The sequence below is a fragment of the Lampetra planeri genome, chromosome 6 (assembly GCF_965212315.1).
Source record: "Lampetra planeri chromosome 6, kcLamPlan1.2.h2, whole genome shotgun sequence".
Taxonomy (NCBI): domain Eukaryota; kingdom Metazoa; phylum Chordata; class Hyperoartia; order Petromyzontiformes; family Petromyzontidae; genus Lampetra; species Lampetra planeri.
Window position 1 is genome coordinate 12,827,394 of NC_136112.1, and position 21,179 is coordinate 12,848,572.

Sequence of the window (21,179 nt, forward strand, 5' to 3'; positions counted from 1 at the left end):
ACCGCCACAAAGAGTATCTAGGCCAGGGGTCGGCAAACCTGCGAATCCGGAGTCTCATGCGGCTCTTTAAGGATTACTTCGTGACGTTATTTATTAAGGACCACCATCTCATAGTCACATTTGCATTGTGGCTCTTGAAATAATCCATTTTTTTTTTCAAAATTCGAACAATTTTTTTTATCTTCTTGTTCATTTGGTTGCTGATGCCCGATCTAGAAGCCAAAATCCCGATCTAGGATTTTGGCTTCTTTAATTCACGGTACTTTGTCATAAAACACGTTTAAAAAAAATGCGCCGTGGAAAAAGGGCCGTTGCCGAAAACGTTGCCCATTATATAGTTTCCTTTGAGGCCACACGCACACACACACGGTGTTCTTGATGGGATGCGATGGGAGTTTTTGTCCTGTGCTTGCACACCACTGCCAACACAGCGGCATCGCTGAATAATTTAGTTTAAAATAAAAATTGATTCCCTGCTTAAATGAGCATTGAGGTTGCGTTCATCTCCCCACCAAGAGCCCAGGGCCAGTGAGTAAAATTCAAATATTACTATGGCAGGAGCAAGCAATTCCACGGGATTGCTGACCTCCCCACTAAGTGCTCATTTTATTCACCCCGGAGAGATGATTGGCCGAGTCACACCCAACCAGTAATTGAACTTGTGACCTTCCAATTGCTTAACGTGCCCACTGACTGGTCATAAAATGCATGTGTGCACACCTTACCCATAACCCGAACCCCATCCTTAACCCTAAACCTGCTGAAATGACCCACCCACCCTAATCCTAAGCTCACCCATAACCTTAACTAGAACCCAACCCCCGTACCCTATCCCTATCCATAGCCCTACCCTATACATACCCCGTAGCCTACCTCAACCTCTCCTTCTATACATCGCCATAGCCCTGGCCTAATGCCCCCCCCTCCCCGCTCACCTGTACACGGAGCACATGTTGTCGAGGCCTCCGCAAGCCACGAAGTTTCCCGAGGGGGCGTAGGCGCACGTCATGACCCACGACGACCTCAGCGGGATGGCATGGACCTGGTGGTGATCGAGCTTCGGGTCAGCGGGTTATAAGGTCAAGGTCATCACATTATAAAGTCGTGGGGGGGGGGGGGGGTAAGGTGGCCAGGTGATTTTAGAGGGCCCACAATGTAGATGCCAGGATCACCTGAGCACAATGCCCCTCCGGGCCTGGGTTTGAGTCCTGGGTCTGGGTGTGTCTCTTTAAAAAATGGGGTTCATGGCTGAGTTAGAGACTGCACCAGTATCGCCAAATTCGTGGGTTTGAATCCAGGGTTCATCAGCACGCGATTAAACTTGGGTTGTCAGGAGTAGCGGGCTAAAGATCTAATCCCGGTCATCAAATGCATGTGTGCACAGAGCACACGTAATTTAATTTGATTTTCCACTTAATTTTGTCTAAACCAGATACGCGGTCTCAATTGGCAGACAGCCACGGGGAAACAGCTCACTGTGAGGCTAACGACGGCGCATGTGCAAGATCGACTCGAGGGATGCTAACCAAACACCTCTGCTGTGATTTCCATTGTTCCACCGTGACGTGTGGCCTTAATAATAATAGCAACAATATTGCCCTTTATTGACCCAGGACAGCCTGAGTCTCAGGGCCCTGCACTAATTTCACAGTAGGGGTCAACGTTGTTGCGTGTGGCTTGTTTTTTTCGCAATTAAGTAACTTGCGAGTACTTTTTCTTACTTGGCGAATATGGACTGTGATGCCAGCGCACATTGGTGACTCTTTTTTGAAAATTTTCAGGGATCTTGAACGTCCATTATAAAGCAAACGACGCGTTGTTTTTACTGTTAATACCCCCGGCAGTATTAAACAGGGTCGCCACTGGGCTCGGACCACAGATATAGATTGAAATAAAAATGTTTTGGTGTGTGTTCATGTTGCCAGGGTAATTGGGCATCAATTGGTAACAAAATATGTATACATGATTCACATACATATTCATAAGATCATTAAGATTGAGGTCACAATTTCCAGACGTCAAGAGGTCATTGTAGGTGATGCTTTAAGATATTACTAAAAGGTATGGTGTATCATTTTGCTTTCAAGGAATACTGTCAAATTGCAGTGAGGCCTGGTGAGAGCCTCGCCTAGTTACCTTGTTGTTAGTATACGTGTCCCAGACTATGAGTTTGCCGTCCTGGGATGCACTCAATAACAAGCTGGGGTGAGAGCAGAGGGGGTGAGTAGGGAACACAGATGAGAAGTGGAGAGAATGGGGAGATAAGGAGGGAGAAGGTAGGTGGACATAATTGGAGGTGGAGGTGTAGGTAGGTGGAGACATTGGGAGAGTGGTGTTGGTTGGTAGAGTTATTGGTAGGTGGAGATATGGGGTGGTAGAGGTGTAAGTAAATAGAGGTGTTGGCAGAGAGAGGAGTTTGTTGGTGGAGACATTTGGAAGTGTTGGTAGGTGGAGATATCAGGAGGCCGAGGTGTTGGTTAATGAAGGTTAAGATAGGTGGAGACATGTATAGGTTTAGGTGTAGTTAGGTAGAGGAATTGGTTATTGGAGACATGAGAGGTGTTGGTAGGTTAATGTTTTGGAAGGTAGTGGATTTGTGAGGAAGAGGTGTTGGAAGATGAAGGTGTTGAGACGTGTTGACATTGGGAGGTGGAGGTGGACAAGCAGGTGGACAGGATAGAGATGGAGACAGACACAGACACACATGGCATGGGTCAATCAGATGCAGCAAAAACACAAATGTGATGAAATCGGCAACATGCACAGCACCTTGTAAACACCGAGATGTGGACCTTGTAACGGCACAGTGAGGTTAAACACACACACGCACACGGTCGCAAGTTCAAACACTGCGAAGGAAATGCAAACACGAATGATCACAAAAACCCAAGACGCAAATGAACCCGGAAAAATGCACACGAACCCACACACACCTGCCCTGTCACATGTGCTCGCATGTATGCAGGTGAACCACTGAACACAGCAACACGCGCTCACGGGAATGCCAACAAAACACAAATGAGATGCAAATGTGGAGGCACGGGAGCGATGGACTGGGAAGGGAGGGAGGGCGGTGGAACGACGTGTGGGTACACGCCGTGCGCACACGTGGGTACACGCCGTGCGCACACGTGCACACCGTGATACCTTGTTGGTACTGCAGGTATCCCACACGATCAGCTTTCCGTCCTGCGAGGCACTCACTAGATTTCTATGCATAGGCACGCAGACAGACATATGCAAACACACGTAGAGGAGCTAATGTATTCGATTATTGCGTATGGCAGCAGCAATGAGTTCAAGATCTAAGTGCCAACTACGAGGTCTGCTGCTGGCCACGATGAGAGGGTTTCACGAGAAAGTTTGTGAAGTTTCGCTGTTCCTCCTTCTGCGTTGAAGAAGTGCGAACTACAGTTGTTTTCTGTACAGTATATAGTTTGGATTGCAATCTAATACTGTACACACAGATAATGGGTGGGCAACTGATTCCTTGCCAAGGACCAAACGTGACTTTAAAATAAATACCTTTGGCGGGCAACCACGTATGTCAAACTGATTTCGCGCCGTACGTGGCCAACCATGCTCATTGGAGGTGCGGCGGACGGACAACAAACTAAACACAACAAACAGCTCACATTGTCAACGCACAGCTCGGCCACTTCCGTCACTGCAAGAGAGGGCCCTTGCAGTGAGAGCAGTGACTCGGCGCGACTACAATTAAAAACAGTGGTGCCAGGCCAAATTGATTTCTCCTCTAGGACCCAATTGGCGCGACTCTAAGATGCTTGCAGCGTTCAATAAACGACAACACCACCACCACGTGTGGATGTTATGAGATTAAGTCGTAAGCTGCATATGCGGATGCTTGTGAGAGTGACTGGTGTCAATTGAGAGTTGAGATTTGACACAAATGTAGTTGGGTCTCTGCTGATCAGGAGAACGGCTATGCAGTGCGTCAGGGCGTGCCGGGTGGACTTGTTGCAGGGGCTGGAAGATGAAACTGTCGCATGGCTCTGGTGGTTACATGGCCTGACGTCCACTCATATAACATCGACATACTTGTGTATTTATTTTCCTTGTGTATCTGGTGCTCTGTGTGAAAGTTACGTGTAAAAGAATGAGCTCAAAAAAATGCTTATAATCAGACAAATCTGAGAATCACGATGCTCGATATTGCGCCCTTCGCCTAAATGCTCTTACATGGCAGTGTGGAACACGATGTAAGAGAACTCTATTTAATTGCCAAATCGAACACGCCCGCATCGTTCTTGGTATTACTTGACTGTGGATTGCCCGCGAGCATAGAGCGTGAGGTCCAGTAAAAATGTGTGGCAGATGATTGAGTTAACATTGAAAAGATGACAGTAGAAAAAATACTCGGGCTACCAGACTGTTTGGTCTTATCCGTACTGTCTTCAACCACCACACTGCAGGTCAAAACAGCATACACACTCACTTACCCACTCACCCACCCGCACCTCCAATGAACAGTTGGCTACGTATGGTGTGAATAGAAGTTCAACATATATACATACGCCCACTACACTGCAGGTCTAACACTTCTCTTTCTGCTTCTTCCCACGCACTGCTGCACTTTGGAATGTATTACCATCGTTGCTTTTTCAAAGCTCTCATAATAATAATAATCTCTCTTATCCATTATAATTTTGATAGCGCTATTTGTTCCTGACCATTCGACTATTTGGGGCCTTTGGGATTGTGTTCGACAACTGTGTAAAAAATATATAAATCAAATGAGCTTTGTGTTCAAACTTAACCCGTAATCATTCTTACTCCTTACACAATTCCGCAAACACACGTAGGAGTCACATGACTCGGCAAGGATATGCACACGAGCAGGGCCTGTCAGTAAGGGTTATCATGTTGAAAGAGCAACAGTGCAACATCAAGCGATGCGTTTCAATGAGGAAGTCTCCCTCTGATATTCACGTTGCAGCAGCCTGCGCGGAAAATGCTTTGCATGAACCGCGCGCCGAGGGGAACACGTTTGGAAGGCACCATCGCATGTGCGACAAGAGACTGAGACAATTGTTTTGAGTTGAAGACTTCCTTGGCGAATACCAAGCAAATGAGCCCCGAAGTGTGGGAGTAGGGACCCCAGACACTGTACATGGTGCCGAGGGGCAAACGTTGCAGCAGCGAGCATTGGTGACGATACTCTACTACCGATAACTCGCAATGAGGATGAAACCGGTCCGAAGCTGTTTATCACTGCATCACTGCATTTGCTCAAATGTACTTTGGCGATAAGTGAAGACGAGGGGGCCCATAATGCAGTTCTTTATCAACTTCTGGTGTTTTTTTTGCAGAATGCTCAAAGGCTGAGTGGCTTTTACACATTATTTTTGTGAAATGTTTGTAAGCTCCATGGCTGCCCCTAGAAGTCAAATGATCGCTAGCAGTGATGCAACGGTGCGGAAAAAAACTGCTGCTTCGAGGGGGGACCCACGCGGTGCCGGAGCATGGATGGCATGGGCCCCGCAGCAAGGAATGAAATGAGGCCCTCATAGCCCGGCACATGGGCCCCTCTGGCCTCAGGCCTGTGAGTTGTGTTGCCGTTTTACCCCCTGCACACTCATTGGCTATGAAACTGGTCCCACACGAGAAACTCCAAGCTCAGTTTTTTTTAATATTATGAGTAGAATCAATGATTTCGTTCACTGTATTTCATATCATTGCACGTCCGACGAGCACGGTTGGCTACGTACGGTACGAAATAATCTTCTTGGTTCTTTCGGTAAAGTCACGTAGAAGGGAAATAATAAAATAATAATAATAAAACATAAAATAATTCTCACGGCGTTGTGGCCATTATTTTATTATGTTTTATTTTTATTATTTTATTATTTCCCTTCTACGTGACTTTACCGAAAGAACCAAGAAGATGAATTCCTACAGTCACGAAAGCTTTAAATCGGTACGAAAGAAGTTTCAACGTACATACGTAAGAGCTACCACATCTGGGAGGCTCAGCGAGGACACGTGCCGAGTTTGTAGCTCCTCCCTCCTTCAAACAGCCCCACCCATTTTTCCATGACCACGCCCACTCACCCACTAGCTCCCCCCAAAACTCAGTGTAACCACGCCCACTTTGTGGTAGCCCCGCCCATTTGCCTGCATTGTGAGTCGAGCAAAAGGCCAGAAAATGTCGTTCAACATACGGAACACATGGAACACACATTCTTAGGTTTTTTTCGGTAAAGTCACGTAGGTAAAAAATTGAAATTACTTGAAACAGCAATCGTGCTGTGACGGTTCCACCTGAAGACGGAAGCTTGTGTTGCCTCCGAAACGTCGTGATTTTTTTTTTACTTTTATTAATTTTAATTTTTTACCTACGTGACTTTACCGAAAAAACCTAAGAATATGAATCCTTGCAGTCACGAAAGCTTCAAATCTAAACATGGAACAAACGTCTGTGAAGAAGAGATTTGCAGCTAATCGAATTCCTCCAGTGTCAATACATATTCCGTTTTTTTTTATTTTGATTCAACGACAGTAAACAGCCATCATTCGCCACCAAGGTCCGTCGATGCCATCGCTGACCTGAGGTGGCCAGGCTAGGTTCAAGCCGAGGCTGCGTGGAGTGAAGGCTCAATGGGAAGAGGTCACGGGTGGAGGGGGGGTACAAACCCAGGTAATTTGGGTAAACAGGTGAAGTCATCATACTGACACACGGACACACATACCACAAGTCTATATATACACACACACACACACACCAAAACACGAGAATTTGCATTCACAGTGACAAGCTCGAATACAAATGGCCACACGAGCACATACAGCCTACACATGTGACACAAAAGACAAAGACCCCCCGCACCGTATAACCTAAACAGACTGTTGAGGCAAGTGCTGTTAGCGAGCACCTGTGAAGGCCGGCATAGCACACGAGGGGGTGGGATGGCCAACACCACGCCCGGCCGCTTTTGTCTCCCAAGTGGCGATGTTTACACACCGCACCAGGTACTCATTTGAGGACAAGTCGATGTAGGAGAGACCCAGGGCACGCTCAGATCATCGTCACTGGTGTTGGCCATGAGCGGGAATTGAACTCGGGTGGCTGGGTTCGTAGCGCATCGCGCTAGTCTGTTAAGGCTACGAGCCAGTTTTCACACAGTACACAGTTAGATTTCTGTAAAGGTCACTCATAAGCGTGAATTTACCATAGCGAGCCATCTGCTACAAAGCGGAGCTTAAAGACCACACGGCATCATCTCTCACAAGAGCAGATGTGTACGTGTGTGCGTGTGTACGTGTGTGGGAGCGGTAGTGTGGTGGCTAGCGCGCCGTGCTACGAACCCGGCGACCCGAGTTCAATTCCCGCTCATGGCCAACACAAAGTGACAATCATCTGAATCGGTCCTCATCCTCAAATGAGTACCTGGTGCGGTGTGTAAACAACATCGCCACTTGGGAGACAAAGGCGGCCGGGCGTGGTGCAGGCCACCCACCCCTCAGGTACTCTTCCGGCCTTCATCGGTGCTCGCTACAGCACTTGCCCCAACAGTCTGCTAAGGCTATACAGGGGATCTTTGTCTTTGTGTGTGTATGGGGCCATCCATTTAGAACGTACGCAAAAATCTGTCAAAACATGACCCCTCCCCCCCTCCCTGTACGCACGCGTACTTTTTACACCCCCCCCCCCCACCTCCCGAATCCTATAAAACGGCCGATTTTTTTACTGGTAGGAACGAAGTGAACCAGCCTACAATAGATTATATCGTCCGTCCGTCCGATGTCCGATTAGGTGTAGCAACATCGCCCCCTACTGAAAACACTTGGCAGGACCCTACAAAAACCTTTAGACTCAGTGAGGCTTTCCTGGCTAAACAAGTATAACATTCCCTTATGATTCCCTGAGATAGTTTTTAATTAAAACATTTAAATTAAAAATAAATTCACAGCGGCCTAAAGCCTACAGCTAGGCCTAAAGCCTAGAACTAGGCCTCAAACTCTCCCTTCGTATCGTACCCCCGCGTGTGTGAAAGGGAGTTAATGTTTAACAATGTTACATTCCCTGATGTTTTTAAATAGAAACATTTAAATTTAAAGCTTCTACATTAATAATTAAAACATTTTAATTAAAAATTAACTCACAGCGGCCTAAAACCTACAGCTAGGCCTGAAGCCTAGAACTAGGCCTCAAACTCTCCCTTCGTATCGTACCCCCGCGTGTATGAAAGGGAGTTAATGTTTAACAATGTTACATTCCCTGATGTTTTTAAATAGAAACATTTAAATTTAAAGCTTTAACATGAATAATTAATTTTTTTTATTAAAAATTAACTCACAGCGGCCTAAAGCCTACAGCTAGGCCTAAAGCCTAGAACTAGGCCTCAAACTCTCCCTTCGTATCGTATTTGTTCGTTCCTACCAGCCCACCCCGCAGGGACCTGTTATCCACGCAGAAACAATAAAGGATTTATAATATTCACGTGTTTAAGCAAACAGATAGTCCACTGCCGGACTATCGAACTCATTTGAAGGCCAATGTGGACAAATTATTATCGAGGCTTCACCCCCCCCCCCGCCCCACTTCCTATGCGTACATTGTCAGTAGACCCCCCCCCCCATACTCAAGCGTATGCATTTGGGTTAACCCTCCCCTCCCCCTCCATGCGTACGTGCTAAATGGATAGCCCCTATATGCATGTGTGTATATATGCATGTGTATATGTGCATGAAGATATGCATGTGTGTATCTATATATATAAAAGGGAAATTTGTGAATATGTGTGTCTGTTGGAAATGTTTAGCATACTTCCCAACAAGCAACAAACTTGAAATTTGGCATGTGGGGAGCTTCCAGACTGTACACAATGCAAAAAGTATAAAAATAGACTTTTGGATTGGGGGGGGGGGCGCAATAATGCATATATTTTGCACGGCAAGTGAGCGATGACGTCAGATCTGTGATGTCACCCGCATGCGTAATGCGGTGTGCCTGCTGACGTCACGCATCCCCCCCCACCCTCCGCGTAGGCCGCGTATTAATCCCAGACAAGAATCTAAGTCTCGGGCGAAGCCGGGTAGTAAAGCTAGTGTGCATGTAAATAAAGATCCCCCGTTTAGCCTTAACAGGCTGTAGGGGCAAGTGCTGTTAGCAAGCACCTATGAAGGCCAGAACGGTACACGAGGGGGTGGGTGGCCAGCACCACGCCCGACCGCCTTTGTCTCCCCAGTGGCGATGTTTACACATCGCACCAGGTACTCATTTCAGGCTGAGTCGACCTAGGGGAGGCCCAGGACCGGTTCAGATAATCGTCACTGGTGTTGGCCGTGAGCGGGAATCGAACCCGGGTCTCCAGGTTCATAGCGCAGCGCGCTAACCGCTACACTACCGCTCCCCACATACACACATGCACATAGCCTGGTACAAGCACTGTGGTGACGTCACTGCCACTTAGTGCCGAATGGTGGTTGTTATTGTCGTTGTATACATGCACATGTGTGTACACACATGTGTGTGTGTATATCCACCAGTGCGTACCGTGAGTCGGTGCCCCAGTGGCAGGCGTAGATTTTGGCGAGGTGACCACGCAGAGTTCGCCGAGTCCTCAACTGGATCCGCCCCACGGAGTCCAAGCTGGCTGTGACCTACAGCCACACAGACAAAGGTTCCCCCCAGATAGCCTTTAACTCGCTGTTGGGCCACCTGTAGAAGCTGGCACAACACACAAAGGAGGGTGGTGGCCAGCAGCAGGCCCGTCCGCTCGTGTCTCCCCAGTGCCAATGTTCGCTCATTTGAGGCTGAGTCGACCCAGGGGAGGCCCAGGACCGGTTCAGATATCCGTCAATGATGTTGGATGCGAGCGGGAATCGTTTGTGTGCCAACTACCCTGGCCAGTCAACGTGGAACCGTTGGGCCATGCCAACAAAATCGAACCATGCGCCAAGGTTGAGCCAACGTTGGCATGTATACCAGGATACCGCCGCTCCCCACCGTTACACACACTAGGAGCGGTAATGTCAATGCATGCGTGGATGTCAATCCATAGCTGTCAACCCATACGGTTTACCCGTATTCTTGTACAGGGAAATTGAGTTCTCAGGTCCATACGGCGTACAGCCGTTTGAATGCACGCAATTTTTGTTTTGTCTATTAGTTTGTGTTTCTCCCTTGTGATGGAACTTTGTAGGATGAACGTTGAGATCTATAAGGATATGGGGTGATCAATAAGGGTTAAATTGGTCTGTAATAAGGTAGGCACTGATGAGGGGTTGACAGGTATGTAATTTACATACATTATTAGTGTGCTTAACCAGGAAAACCTCGCTGAGTCTCTAGACAATTTTAAGGAGGGTACTGCCAGGTGTTTGCAGGAGGACGGTGATGTTGCTGCTGCTGTGTGTGATCCCAATTAAGTAATTTTCTGGGGAAATTCTCAGCTTTGGGATGTTTGGCCAATACCAGTTACACTGTATGTTTTTTTTTGCTATGGGAGGGAACTGGAGAAATCAGAGAAAACCCAATACACAGAAAGGCACCTGAGTAAGGAGTCACACCCAGGCCCTCCTTAAAGTAAGGCAAAAGTCTAACCCCTGCGCTGGCCAAATCTAGAACATTCATAGTATTCAGAAAATCTTCCAAATAGTGAAGAGAATACATTTACTTCGCATAGTTAATGGACAAAACGTTTAAAATCTTGATCGTAATAAAAGCGATGTTTCGTTTTATATAGCGTTGTTCACGCAAATTGCATTTCACAATCACCGAGGAAGCAGAGACGAGCGGCAAGTGAGCCACGCAGTGAGCCAGCGCAAACAATTGCCCAAGCTCTGCAGTCCTCTATATATTTCGTTAATTTCAGCCAGTTAATCAGTGTTTATACATGCAGGAGAAACCATAAAACATTGCAGCAACTATCGAACCCTTTGCATCGGGGCACTTTAACCGTCTCTTCACAGGGCACAAAATGTCGAATTCCCACAAAGTGGTATGTACGGCACATACTTGGTTTATATTCTTGGTTCTTTCGGTAAAGTCATGTAGAAGGGAAATAATAAAATAATAAAATAATTAAAATATAAAACAATAAAAAAAATCCTACGACGTTACGACTGCAACAAAAGCAATCGAAACGTCGTGAGAATTTTTTTTTGTTTTATTATTTTTATTATTTTATTATTTCCCTTCTACATGACTTTACCGAAAAAACCAAGAATATGAATCCCTGCAGTCACGAAAGCTTTAAATCAAAATACTTGGTTTAGTTTAGTTGATTTCAACCATGTGATACTACACGTACTTAGTTGAGTTTACTTTGTTTAAACAGGAAAGAACTCGAGAGACCAGGTTTAGTGTAAGTTGCACGACTGACATGGGTCAGCAAAATGCAAAATCCAGCACAAATTAAATAACATACAGCATAGAGCCGTTTCAATACGGGCAATTGTTTTTTTACGATTAGTTTGTGTTTCTGCTTTGTGATGGAACTTAGTAGGATGAACGTTGAGATCTATAAGGACACGGGATGACCAATAAGGGTTGTAAACTCTGACTTTAACATAGCCACTTCCGTGACCAGTTACATGCTAATTCCTCACATTAACATCATGCTAATCTCCCAGTTACATGCTAATTTCTCACTTAAACATCATGCTAATCTCTCACATTATCATAGCTACTTCTATGCTAAATTCCTCTGTTGATATGTAAACTCCTTTGTCAAGGCACTCTGCTCCTCCCACCCAGCTTAAATACGCTGCCAAGCTTAGCGGTGTTCATTGGAGCGCTGTCTTTCCGACAGCTCTGTTTCTTCACCTGAGGACGGCTGCTTGTGTTGTGGCCGAAACATCGTGAGAATTATAATTTAGTATGTTTTATTTGTATTATTTTATTATTTCCCTTCTACGTGACTTTACCGAAAGAACCAAGACGAACATACAGCAATGAAGCAAATAGAAATCAGAGCAAAGACAACCGTGTCACAAGCCAGATGGCAAGTTGTTGCACAAACACAAATGGACGCTGCGCAAATTGGCTCGGGCAGATTATTTTTTAGATTTGTCAATGACAAACTGCAATTAACACTGAGCAGTGAGCTGTTGAGGTGAGGATCAGAGTGAGGGGAAGGGCAACCTACTAATTCACTTAATTCACAGACCCGGAGCCAACCGCAATAATCGGAGGTGCGGGGGGAAGACAACAAACTAAACACAAAATAAGTTCTACAGAAATTAGTTTCTAATCCAGATGATTTAAAAGTGCATAACTCCAGTGTCTTCCTATTTTCAAGTTGTTTTCATGTTTATTTATTAGCTATAGCCCTGTGAGCCATTCGGCTCTTGAATCGGTTGCAACCGCAACAAACAAAAACACGAACAAGTGAACATCTTAAAGTGACTATGTGACTATGTGCAAACTAAAAATCCAGGAAAAAAAACAGCAACAATTCCAGAAAAAAGCACCGTACACCAATGCTGCGTGCAAAAATGCCAGTGGGATGCAAGTCAAACAACAACAACAACTACAAGACAACTTAGATTAAGGCCATCAGTCTAACTCCGTACTACAACAAACTCCGTACTATTGGAAGGAAGAGTGTTCCAAACGGCCGCAGAAGCAGATCTGAAAGTGTGCGATGCAGTGACCGTCTGTGCTCGATGGCCAGCCAAAAGCTGCTGTGAGGATGACCAGAGTTTGCGTGATGGTTCAGTCTCCTTGACGAGATAGCCATGGTATCGTGGTTCATTTGTGGCAAGGAGATGATGATTTTTGGCCATGCCGATACACAACCAATGTGACCAGTCAGGTGGTCAGCCAACGTGCCACTTGCTCTGATATTATTATTAATTACTCAACAATGTACATTGACCAGCGTGGCCAAGCATGATGAACTAATCACCATAACCAACATTGCTTCATCCAGCAGTGGATAGACAAAGGGCTGTAAATGATGGTATCTTTTATCACTATACTTATAACCTTTGTGGGATTGGGGCGGTGGGAACGTTGGTCAAATATTGCCTGTTGTTCAACGATAATTTAGCGGAAGAATGTCGGAAAACTATTATCTTTAAAGAATGCCGTTGTCAAACTGCTAAACCTACAAACAGGACAGAAGGGGCAACAGTACCTGAGCGAAGGTGGTGTCCGCAAATGCTTTCCTGGCCTCCTGTGACACACAACGGCACAGACAGGGATCGTGAGAAACAATGGGCAGGACACACACATGCGCGGGCAGGCGATGCTGATGGCGGCGGTGGTGTTTGTGGTCCTGTACTTAACATGGCAACAAAAAAAAATCTGCCACTTAAAGCGCCATTGTCGTATTTATTACTTGTAAACATGAAATTTGAAAATTCTATACAATGTAACAATTTCCCACCCCACACAGCGATTCGATGAATTGAGCTCGTAACCTGATTCAATACATTTTTACTTTTCACCACCCACTTTATTTCCCGAATGCAGCTATGGCATCGCGTCACGAAACGAAGCACCCATTGGGATTGCTCGCACAGCGGTGCAGTGCAACCCTTCGTGTAAGAGAACGGCCCCCGCAGAAGTGGATATCACAGAGCTACCGCCTGCGAGACAATGTTTCGACGCAGTTGGGGGCAGCACCTTCCCACCTGTGCTCTGCCAAAGAGGGGAAATATTCGTTGCACGAGAATCAGAACCATTTCCTCTAGCTCTCGAGATAAGATTCATGCCGAAATTACGTGCATGGCCATTTGTTGAACGAGCTGAGAGACCATCAACTCTGCACGTGTGGGAACCCCAGTGGAATCACGAGTGGCTCCCAGGGTCTCAGGGGTGCCAGCTTGGAGCTCAGATCTCTGTGCCGCCCGGCCACCTTCCCATCATAATGAATTGTTATTTGTGTAATTGTTTTTTTACACCTTACCATTCGCTCTATTTATACGTTTTATTGCTTGTAAAGAAATGTTCCGGTTTTCTGAAAAAACAAATCAACTGGCACATTTGCCCATGCGACTAATTCATAGACTCTAGAGGGTTGTGGTAACTAAAATAAAACTGGCATCATACACGATAATCCAACCCAAAATAAACGAATTATGGATCGTAATTGTGGTTGTGAAAGCCTTCTTCTACACTTTTTTAACGCGTGTCGTTTGCTGTCGCATTGCCACAGTTTTGCTCAGTCCACGAGCCGAAATGTAACATTCATCTATAATTTGAATACATCGGAAATGATTGACGTGAACATGCACAATTCATTGATTTGTGTTGGGAGTGCAAGAATCGGTTGTCAGTGACATATCGACGCGTCGTTACACGCTGAGTTGGCATCGATGAAATGAACTTGGAGGATGATGACGAGCGGTTAGCGTGCTGTGCTATGAAACCGGCGACCTGAGTTCGATTCCCGCTAACGGCCACCACCAGTGACAATTATTTTAACCGGTCCTGGGCCTCATATAGGTCGACTCAGTCTCAATTGAGTACCTGGTACGGTTTGTAAACATCGCCACTAGAGAGACAAAGGTGGCCGGGTATGGTGCTGGCCACCCACCGCCTCTTGTGCCGTGCCGGCCTTCATAGATGCAACTCGCTAACAGCACTTGCCCCAACAGTCTGTTACAGGCTATACAGTGGATCTTTGTCTTTGATGTTGCTGGCGATGTCTTTGATATTCATGGTGATGTTTAAAATATTACCGATGGTACTGATTGATGTTGCTGTTGAAGCCGCTGCTGATGGGACTGGTAATGATACTGATGGTGATTTAAAGGATGCTGCTCATGGTATCGTTGATGGCGGTCATGACGTAAAAGAAGCTGCCACCACTGATGGTGCCATCGATGGTGTTGTTGTGGTGCTAGTGCTGACAGTGGTGGTGACAATGTTGAGAATGATGCCGACGGTGCCAACGATGTTGATGGTGATAGTGCCGAGGCGAGGCTGATGGGGCTGCTCGAAGATCAAGGGCGCGCACCTTGATCTGATTGCGTAGCTGTTCCGCCTCCTGGCGTAGCTTCTCCAGTTCACTCATGATGGCCGAGCGGTGCGGTCAGAGCGAGGCACCGTCCCTGCGCACCAGCAGCACCAGCAGCAGCAGCGGCGGCAGTAGCAGCAGCAGCAGCGGCGGCAGCAGCAGCGTGTCCCGTCAAACACAGCCTCGCAGAGTGCTTGTACCGCCCTGTCCAGCTGGTCATCATAATCATCAGTCTCTGGTAAAGTCTTTAAAATGACGGTGTCGTCTCTCGTGGAGTATTTACACAATGTGTAGACGGTCCCTGTCTCTCACAATGGGTCCCTAGAAGAAAGAGGCTGACAGGCCAGTGTCACTGACAGCTCTTTAGACAGCCGGCTGACAGACCGACGGTCTTACGTTCGTCAGAATGAGTCATCAGTGTCAATCGATGGCTTTTGTGTTCACAAGTCACGGACGTAAAGTGTCCCATAGTTTCAGAAGTATGGATGACGCATCCTGAGAATCGGAATCTTTATTTATCCTGGAGAAATCCGACGAGCTATGAAGCTCTTTTTACACAGATGTCCAGTAGGAGCGGGTCAGAGAGTTACAACAAATACAACAAACGGCAGCAGTGCAAAGTATATGAAAGGTAAGCAGATGACAAAAATAAACACGTAAATAGATGAAGAACATGAGTTCAAACTGCTTAAGTACACAAATTCCCAAGTTTGGACAAGGCAGCAAAACAGAACAAACAGTCCCAGACCAGAGCAAGACAACACAACACAATTGCACATTTAAATTGAACTTTCGATACACGGGTAAGGATGAAACTTACTAATTACATTCGCAAATGCATTCTGTAGCCAATAGACTAACAGACGATACTCTGATAGGGGGTGGGGCCCTCTGCAGAGGCAAAACAATATACGGAAGACCGGCCTCTGATTTGGCATGGTCTGTGTACAACGACAGATCACCTTTAGACGATAGCAATGGCTTCTGGTGGGTGGGTAGAGGGGGGTAGAGGTCTAGAAAGCAAATATACAGAAAGCCTCTGGTCTCTCGGCAACATTATCTTCAGTGAGAGAGAGGGGGGGGGGAAACTCACACGTACTCTGACGTTACAAAAACCCCAACAACATCAAGACGAAATTAGGCCTGCGGCAATTTTTGCCAATGTATTTCCACGAACCAGGTTGAGAGAGCAGAGAAAGAAGAGAGAGAGATGTCCTCTGCGTGAGAAAAAAAAGAAAGTGTGCCATAATCATCCCGCACCACCGATTAGCGCCGTTGGCCACGTACGGTGCGAATTAAGTTCAACGTACAGAGGTCGAAGTACCGAGTCAGCATTATTGTGCTCCCGTGTTCCAATCCAGGCAAGCTGCCCTGTGATTAAACTGGGTTTTCAAGTGGAGTGAAGTTGATTGCCTCTGCCTCGTCTCAAATCACAGCGCGCGCAAAGCTGCGTCGTTACTTTTCGTCTTGAACTTAATTTGGCTAAATCTGGCTCTGAGAATTCAAAGTTAAAAAAACACATTTACCGGATTGCCTGCCACGCGACTATTTCGCCCCAGAACGCATGGGAAAGCCTAAAGGATGTCAATGTCGCTTGAAGTTTTTTTGAAGTCCTGTAGAAAAAAATCTCCTACATATAGAACGTTAATCGTTACATATATCACAAAGCGAGAGAGATCGACCTGTGGAAATATATCTAAATATACACCCTGCATAAAGAACGTAAAACGATACAACCACACACACACACCACACGCACGAAACGAAACCAGAACACACGACATCCTGACTCAGCCAAAAACTAATTCTGTACAAACTAGCAGCGGCAGAACCTGCAACACAGGCACACACAAACACACACAACAAAATCCCACTGTGTGATCACAACAACAACAACACCATCTCTCTCTCGTGTTCGCGAACACCTATTAAGGCCGGCACGGCGAACAGGAAGAGCGAGAAACCCAGAGAGAAGACGTCGGTGGCGTCGTCGTCGCGAGCTTTGTCCAACTCACCTGCTGCGCTGTTCCAGCTGATTGCGTCTCTCTCTCTCTCGCCTTGTCCCACTACCCCCGTGTGTGTGAGCGTGTGTGTGTGAGCGTGTGTCTGTGTGAGTGTCCCTCTCCCTAAGCCGTGTCCCTGTGTCCAGGTTAAGTCTCTCTGCGTTCACCGCCCACCCCACGCCCTCTCTCTCTCTCCGCCTCCCCGAGATTAAAGCGACTCAAACCCCGGACCCGGCAGCACTGACGTTGACAGGCGGCTAGAAATCCGCGGCAGCACCACACACCCACACACACACCTACTACAATACACCCACACACCCACACACACCTACTACAATACACACACACACACACACCCACACACACACACCTACTATGCTACACACACTTACCTGCTACAATACACACACACACCCTCACACACACCTACAACAATACACACACACCTTCTACACTACACACACACCTACAACAATACACACACACCTTCTACACTACACACACACCTACAACTACTACACTATACACACACCTACACACCTACTACACTATACCCACACACCTACTACACTATACACACACACCTACTACACTACACACACACCTACTACACTACACACACACCCCCCCACACACACAGCTTCTACAATACACACACACACCTACTACAATACACACATCCACACCCACACACCTATACAACACACCTGCTACACTACACACACACCTGCTACACTACACACACACCTACTACACTACACACACACACCTACTACAATACACACACCCACACACCTACTACACTACACTACACACACCTACTACAACACACACACACCCACACACACCCACACACCTACTACACTACACACACACCCACACACCTACTACTACACACACCCACACACACACACCTACTACATTACACACACACCTCCCCACACACACGCACGCACACACGCAACAAAGACACAGATCCCCCTTGTAGCCTTTGACAGACTTTTGGGCCAAGTGCTGTTAGCGAGTAACTTCACCTATAAAGGCCGGCAGGGCACACGGAGGGGTGGGTGGGTGGCCGACATCACGCCCGGCCGCCTTTGTCTCCCCACTGCGGGAGTTTGCACACCGCACCGGGTTCTCGTTTTAAGGCTGAGTCGACCTAGGGGAGTCCCGGGACCGGTTCGGATATTCGTCACTGTTATTGGTCGTAAACGGGAATCGAACCCGGGTTGGGCCTGGTTCGTAGCACATCGCGCTAACCACTTCACACACACACACGCACGTGCGTGCACACGTGCGTGTGTGTGTGTGCACACAGCAGCAGCTGCAGATGCCATTTGCCACCATATGGTGGTGATGGTGATGTCACCGTGGTGCTTGTGCCCGTCTAGGTGCACTTTGAGCCCACGCAAGATAAAGACAAAGATCCCCCGTATGGCCTGAACGGAATGTTGGGGCAAGTGCTGTTATACACACGCACTCACGGTGAAGCTAGATTGGAGATAGTATGTGCTATGAAGTAGGGCCATACATTTGAAACGTTGCCTATTGTGTAAATATCCGAGCTTGTTTGCCCGTCCGAGGACGGAAGCTGTAATATTGACGAAAAAATTGGGTAGAGTATAATTGCATCTTGTGTAAATTTAATGGCAGTGAATTTTGCACAAAACGAAGTCATCAAACACTTCACTGCATTTCACTGTAGCACTGTATATAACTGACCTTCAATTTGTTCAAATTCACTGCACTGATACTTTATTTTCTTCTGCTTTCGGTCACTGGGGTTGAAATAAATTGGAAATCCATACAATATCTGGGAAATCACCGAGAAATGTCTATTTCACCATAATGTAGAAGCATAAATTAGACTTACCTTTTGTCTCAAGTGCTGAAGAAATAAATAAAGACACCAAATCCACTTTGTCGCTTGCGTATAATTATTTATTAGATGCACTTTCAATAAAGAAACGTCAAACTTAAAGCGAATTTGCGAAAAAAAAAACGTGCTAACCGCTACACACACGCACACAAAACAAGCACAATACTAGCCTTCATTAGCCACTAAATAGCGGCGATATTACCACAGGAGCGTTGTGCCCAGGATAGGTGCACTCTGAGGCCATGTGAAGTGGCTGTCTGGCTGGCCGGAGTTCACAAGAGTGAACAAAGTCCTCCAGGTCATATGGCAAGGGGGCGACATTGGCAGATGCATCAGCCGCACTGCCAACTACATAAACCGGACACCAAATACACGCGGCATGCAACACACACACACGTGCACACACTCGGGCACACACACACACACACGACCCCCCACCCCCCTCTGCCCTCTTTGCATTTCCAGAGACTGGGTTAGGATCTTCGTTGAATGTGGACACACTTTGTGAGACCCCGGGGTGTTTCGCTTACTTCGCGGTTATTGTTTTTGTGTCATGGTGGTCAAATGACACGTGCTGGTGGGCATGCGGTGTGTGTTTGAGTACTGTGCCATACACTATGGCGAGCGGTTTGCATCGTGGTTAGCGAACCGTGCTACGACCCCCCCCCCCCCCCCGGGAGCCTGAGTTTGGATGCAAACAAAATCAGAGCCAGTTCTGGGCCTCGCCTAGGTCAACTCAGCATTGAGTGTCCTTGGTGAATGTATGTAATACTGGTAGGAACCTCCTGGTTACACCAGCCCACAGGGGATTATTGTGTCCGTCGTGCAGGGAGGGGCTGGGTAGGGAGGGAGGGGCTGGGTGGGGAGGGGAGGGTGGGGAGGGGCTGGGTGGGGAGGGTGGGGCTGGGTGGGGGGTGGGAGGGGTGGGGCTGGGTGGGGAGGGGCTGGTCACCCCGTGGTGCCCTTATAAAACTCAACGCTTAACCTACTCACGCGGCTTGTGCCCGCCCTCACAGTCGGCCATATTTGCGGAATACACCACGCCGCCGTTGACCCTGGCCATTGACCGAGCAACCCAACGTTCCTACCAGCTCCCTCCGCAGGACAATGTGTTATCCCCCTACGACGTGTATCCGTGTCGCGGATTTGCATCGAAGCGGTCATCAACTGGCACGTGTTTTGTTCACGCGACACGCCTCTGTCAATTGGCGGGCGTCAGGTGGAGGAGGGTGTTGTGACACACAGTTTGACTCGCGCCCCACCTGACCCAGAAATCAATCGGGAGCCGCGAAATTTGGTCGCAAAACAAAAAAAAAAGCCGACGCGCCGGACGAAACAACTCGACGAACGAAACGAGGTCCTGAAGAAGCTCCCGCCACGTGAGGCGCAACGTCGGATTTCGTTGCCCAATACACCACGCGGCACAACCCGCAAACCACGTGGGAGAGATACGTATCGTGTTCATTTGAAAAGCAACGGCAACGTGCTTGTAACTGCACACTGGCACCTCCGATTAGCATGGTTGGCTACGTAATGTGCAAAAGAAGTTCAACATACATGACATGGTGTGCACGGAATAGCGCCCGTTATTATACACTCTCCGTTGGAGAGTCAAGTGACTATGCCCGGTGATAATGATTATGTTGTATCGTATAGTGTTGTGCCGAACTAGGACCCATGACTACCAGAGAGGGATTCCTTACCGATTAAAAAATCTGCTAGTTCATCAGCATTGACTTAAGCAAGCCTGGCTCTGCTGATGAGACGCTGCGTGTCGAAACCGGTCCAGAGTTCTGCTTGTATTAAACCAGACACTCAATTCTGCTGAAGAACACATTCCTGCGGAGGGAGCTGGTAGGAACGTTGGGTTGCTCGGTCAATGGCCAGGGTCAACGGCGGCGTGGTGTATTCCGCAAATATGCCCGACTGTGAGGGCGGGCACAAGCCGGCGTGAGTAGGTTAAACGTTGAGTTTTATAAGGGCACCACGGAGTGACCAGCCCCTCCCCACCCAGCCCAACCCCTCCCACCCCCCACCCAGCCCCACCCAGCCCCTCCCCACCCTCCCCTCCCCACCCAGCCCCTCGCTCCCCACCCAGCCCCTCCCTGCACGACGGACGGACACAATAATCCCCTGTGGGCTGGTGTAACCAGGAGGTTCATACCAGTAAAACTAAATCACCCTCCCAGAAGGTCCGTGCGGCCGATGAGACGTGTCAAAAAAGACTTTGATATTTGGATGTGGAAGGACAGACACGATGAAAAGGGCGTACCGAGTTGTCTGCTTATTTATTTTGTAGCCGAGCGATTATAGAGGTGGGGGGGGGCGGTGCGGATTAAAGCGAGTGGCGCATTTCCTGAAGCC

The 21,179-nt window shown here is 47.6% G+C and overlaps 1 protein-coding gene across 2 annotated transcripts in view; it reads right to left on the minus strand.

The window, feature by feature from the left end:
- Positions 1 to 17,125, minus strand: part of LOC144719539 (guanine nucleotide-binding protein G(I)/G(S)/G(T) subunit beta-1-like) — a 28,208-nt gene extending 11,083 nt beyond the window's left edge. Inside the window, exons 1-6 of one of the 2 annotated variants that reach the window (XM_078595557.1) lie at positions 16,949 to 17,125; positions 14,934 to 15,027; positions 13,107 to 13,145; positions 9,518 to 9,624; positions 2,137 to 2,200; positions 936 to 1,042 (exon numbers count right to left, since the gene is read on the minus strand). In XM_078595557.1, coding sequence (XP_078451683.1) covers positions 936 to 1,042; positions 2,137 to 2,200; positions 9,518 to 9,624; positions 13,107 to 13,145; positions 14,934 to 14,990 — 374 coding nt within the window. In that variant the 5' untranslated portion in view covers positions 14,991 to 15,027; positions 16,949 to 17,125. Of the gene's footprint in view, positions 1 to 935; positions 1,043 to 2,136; positions 2,201 to 9,517; positions 9,625 to 13,106; positions 13,146 to 14,933; positions 15,028 to 16,858; positions 16,921 to 16,948 lie in introns of those variants that run through there. The other variant, XM_078595558.1, reaches the window with a different exon arrangement.
- Positions 17,126 to 21,179: the final 4,054 nt, after the last annotated feature.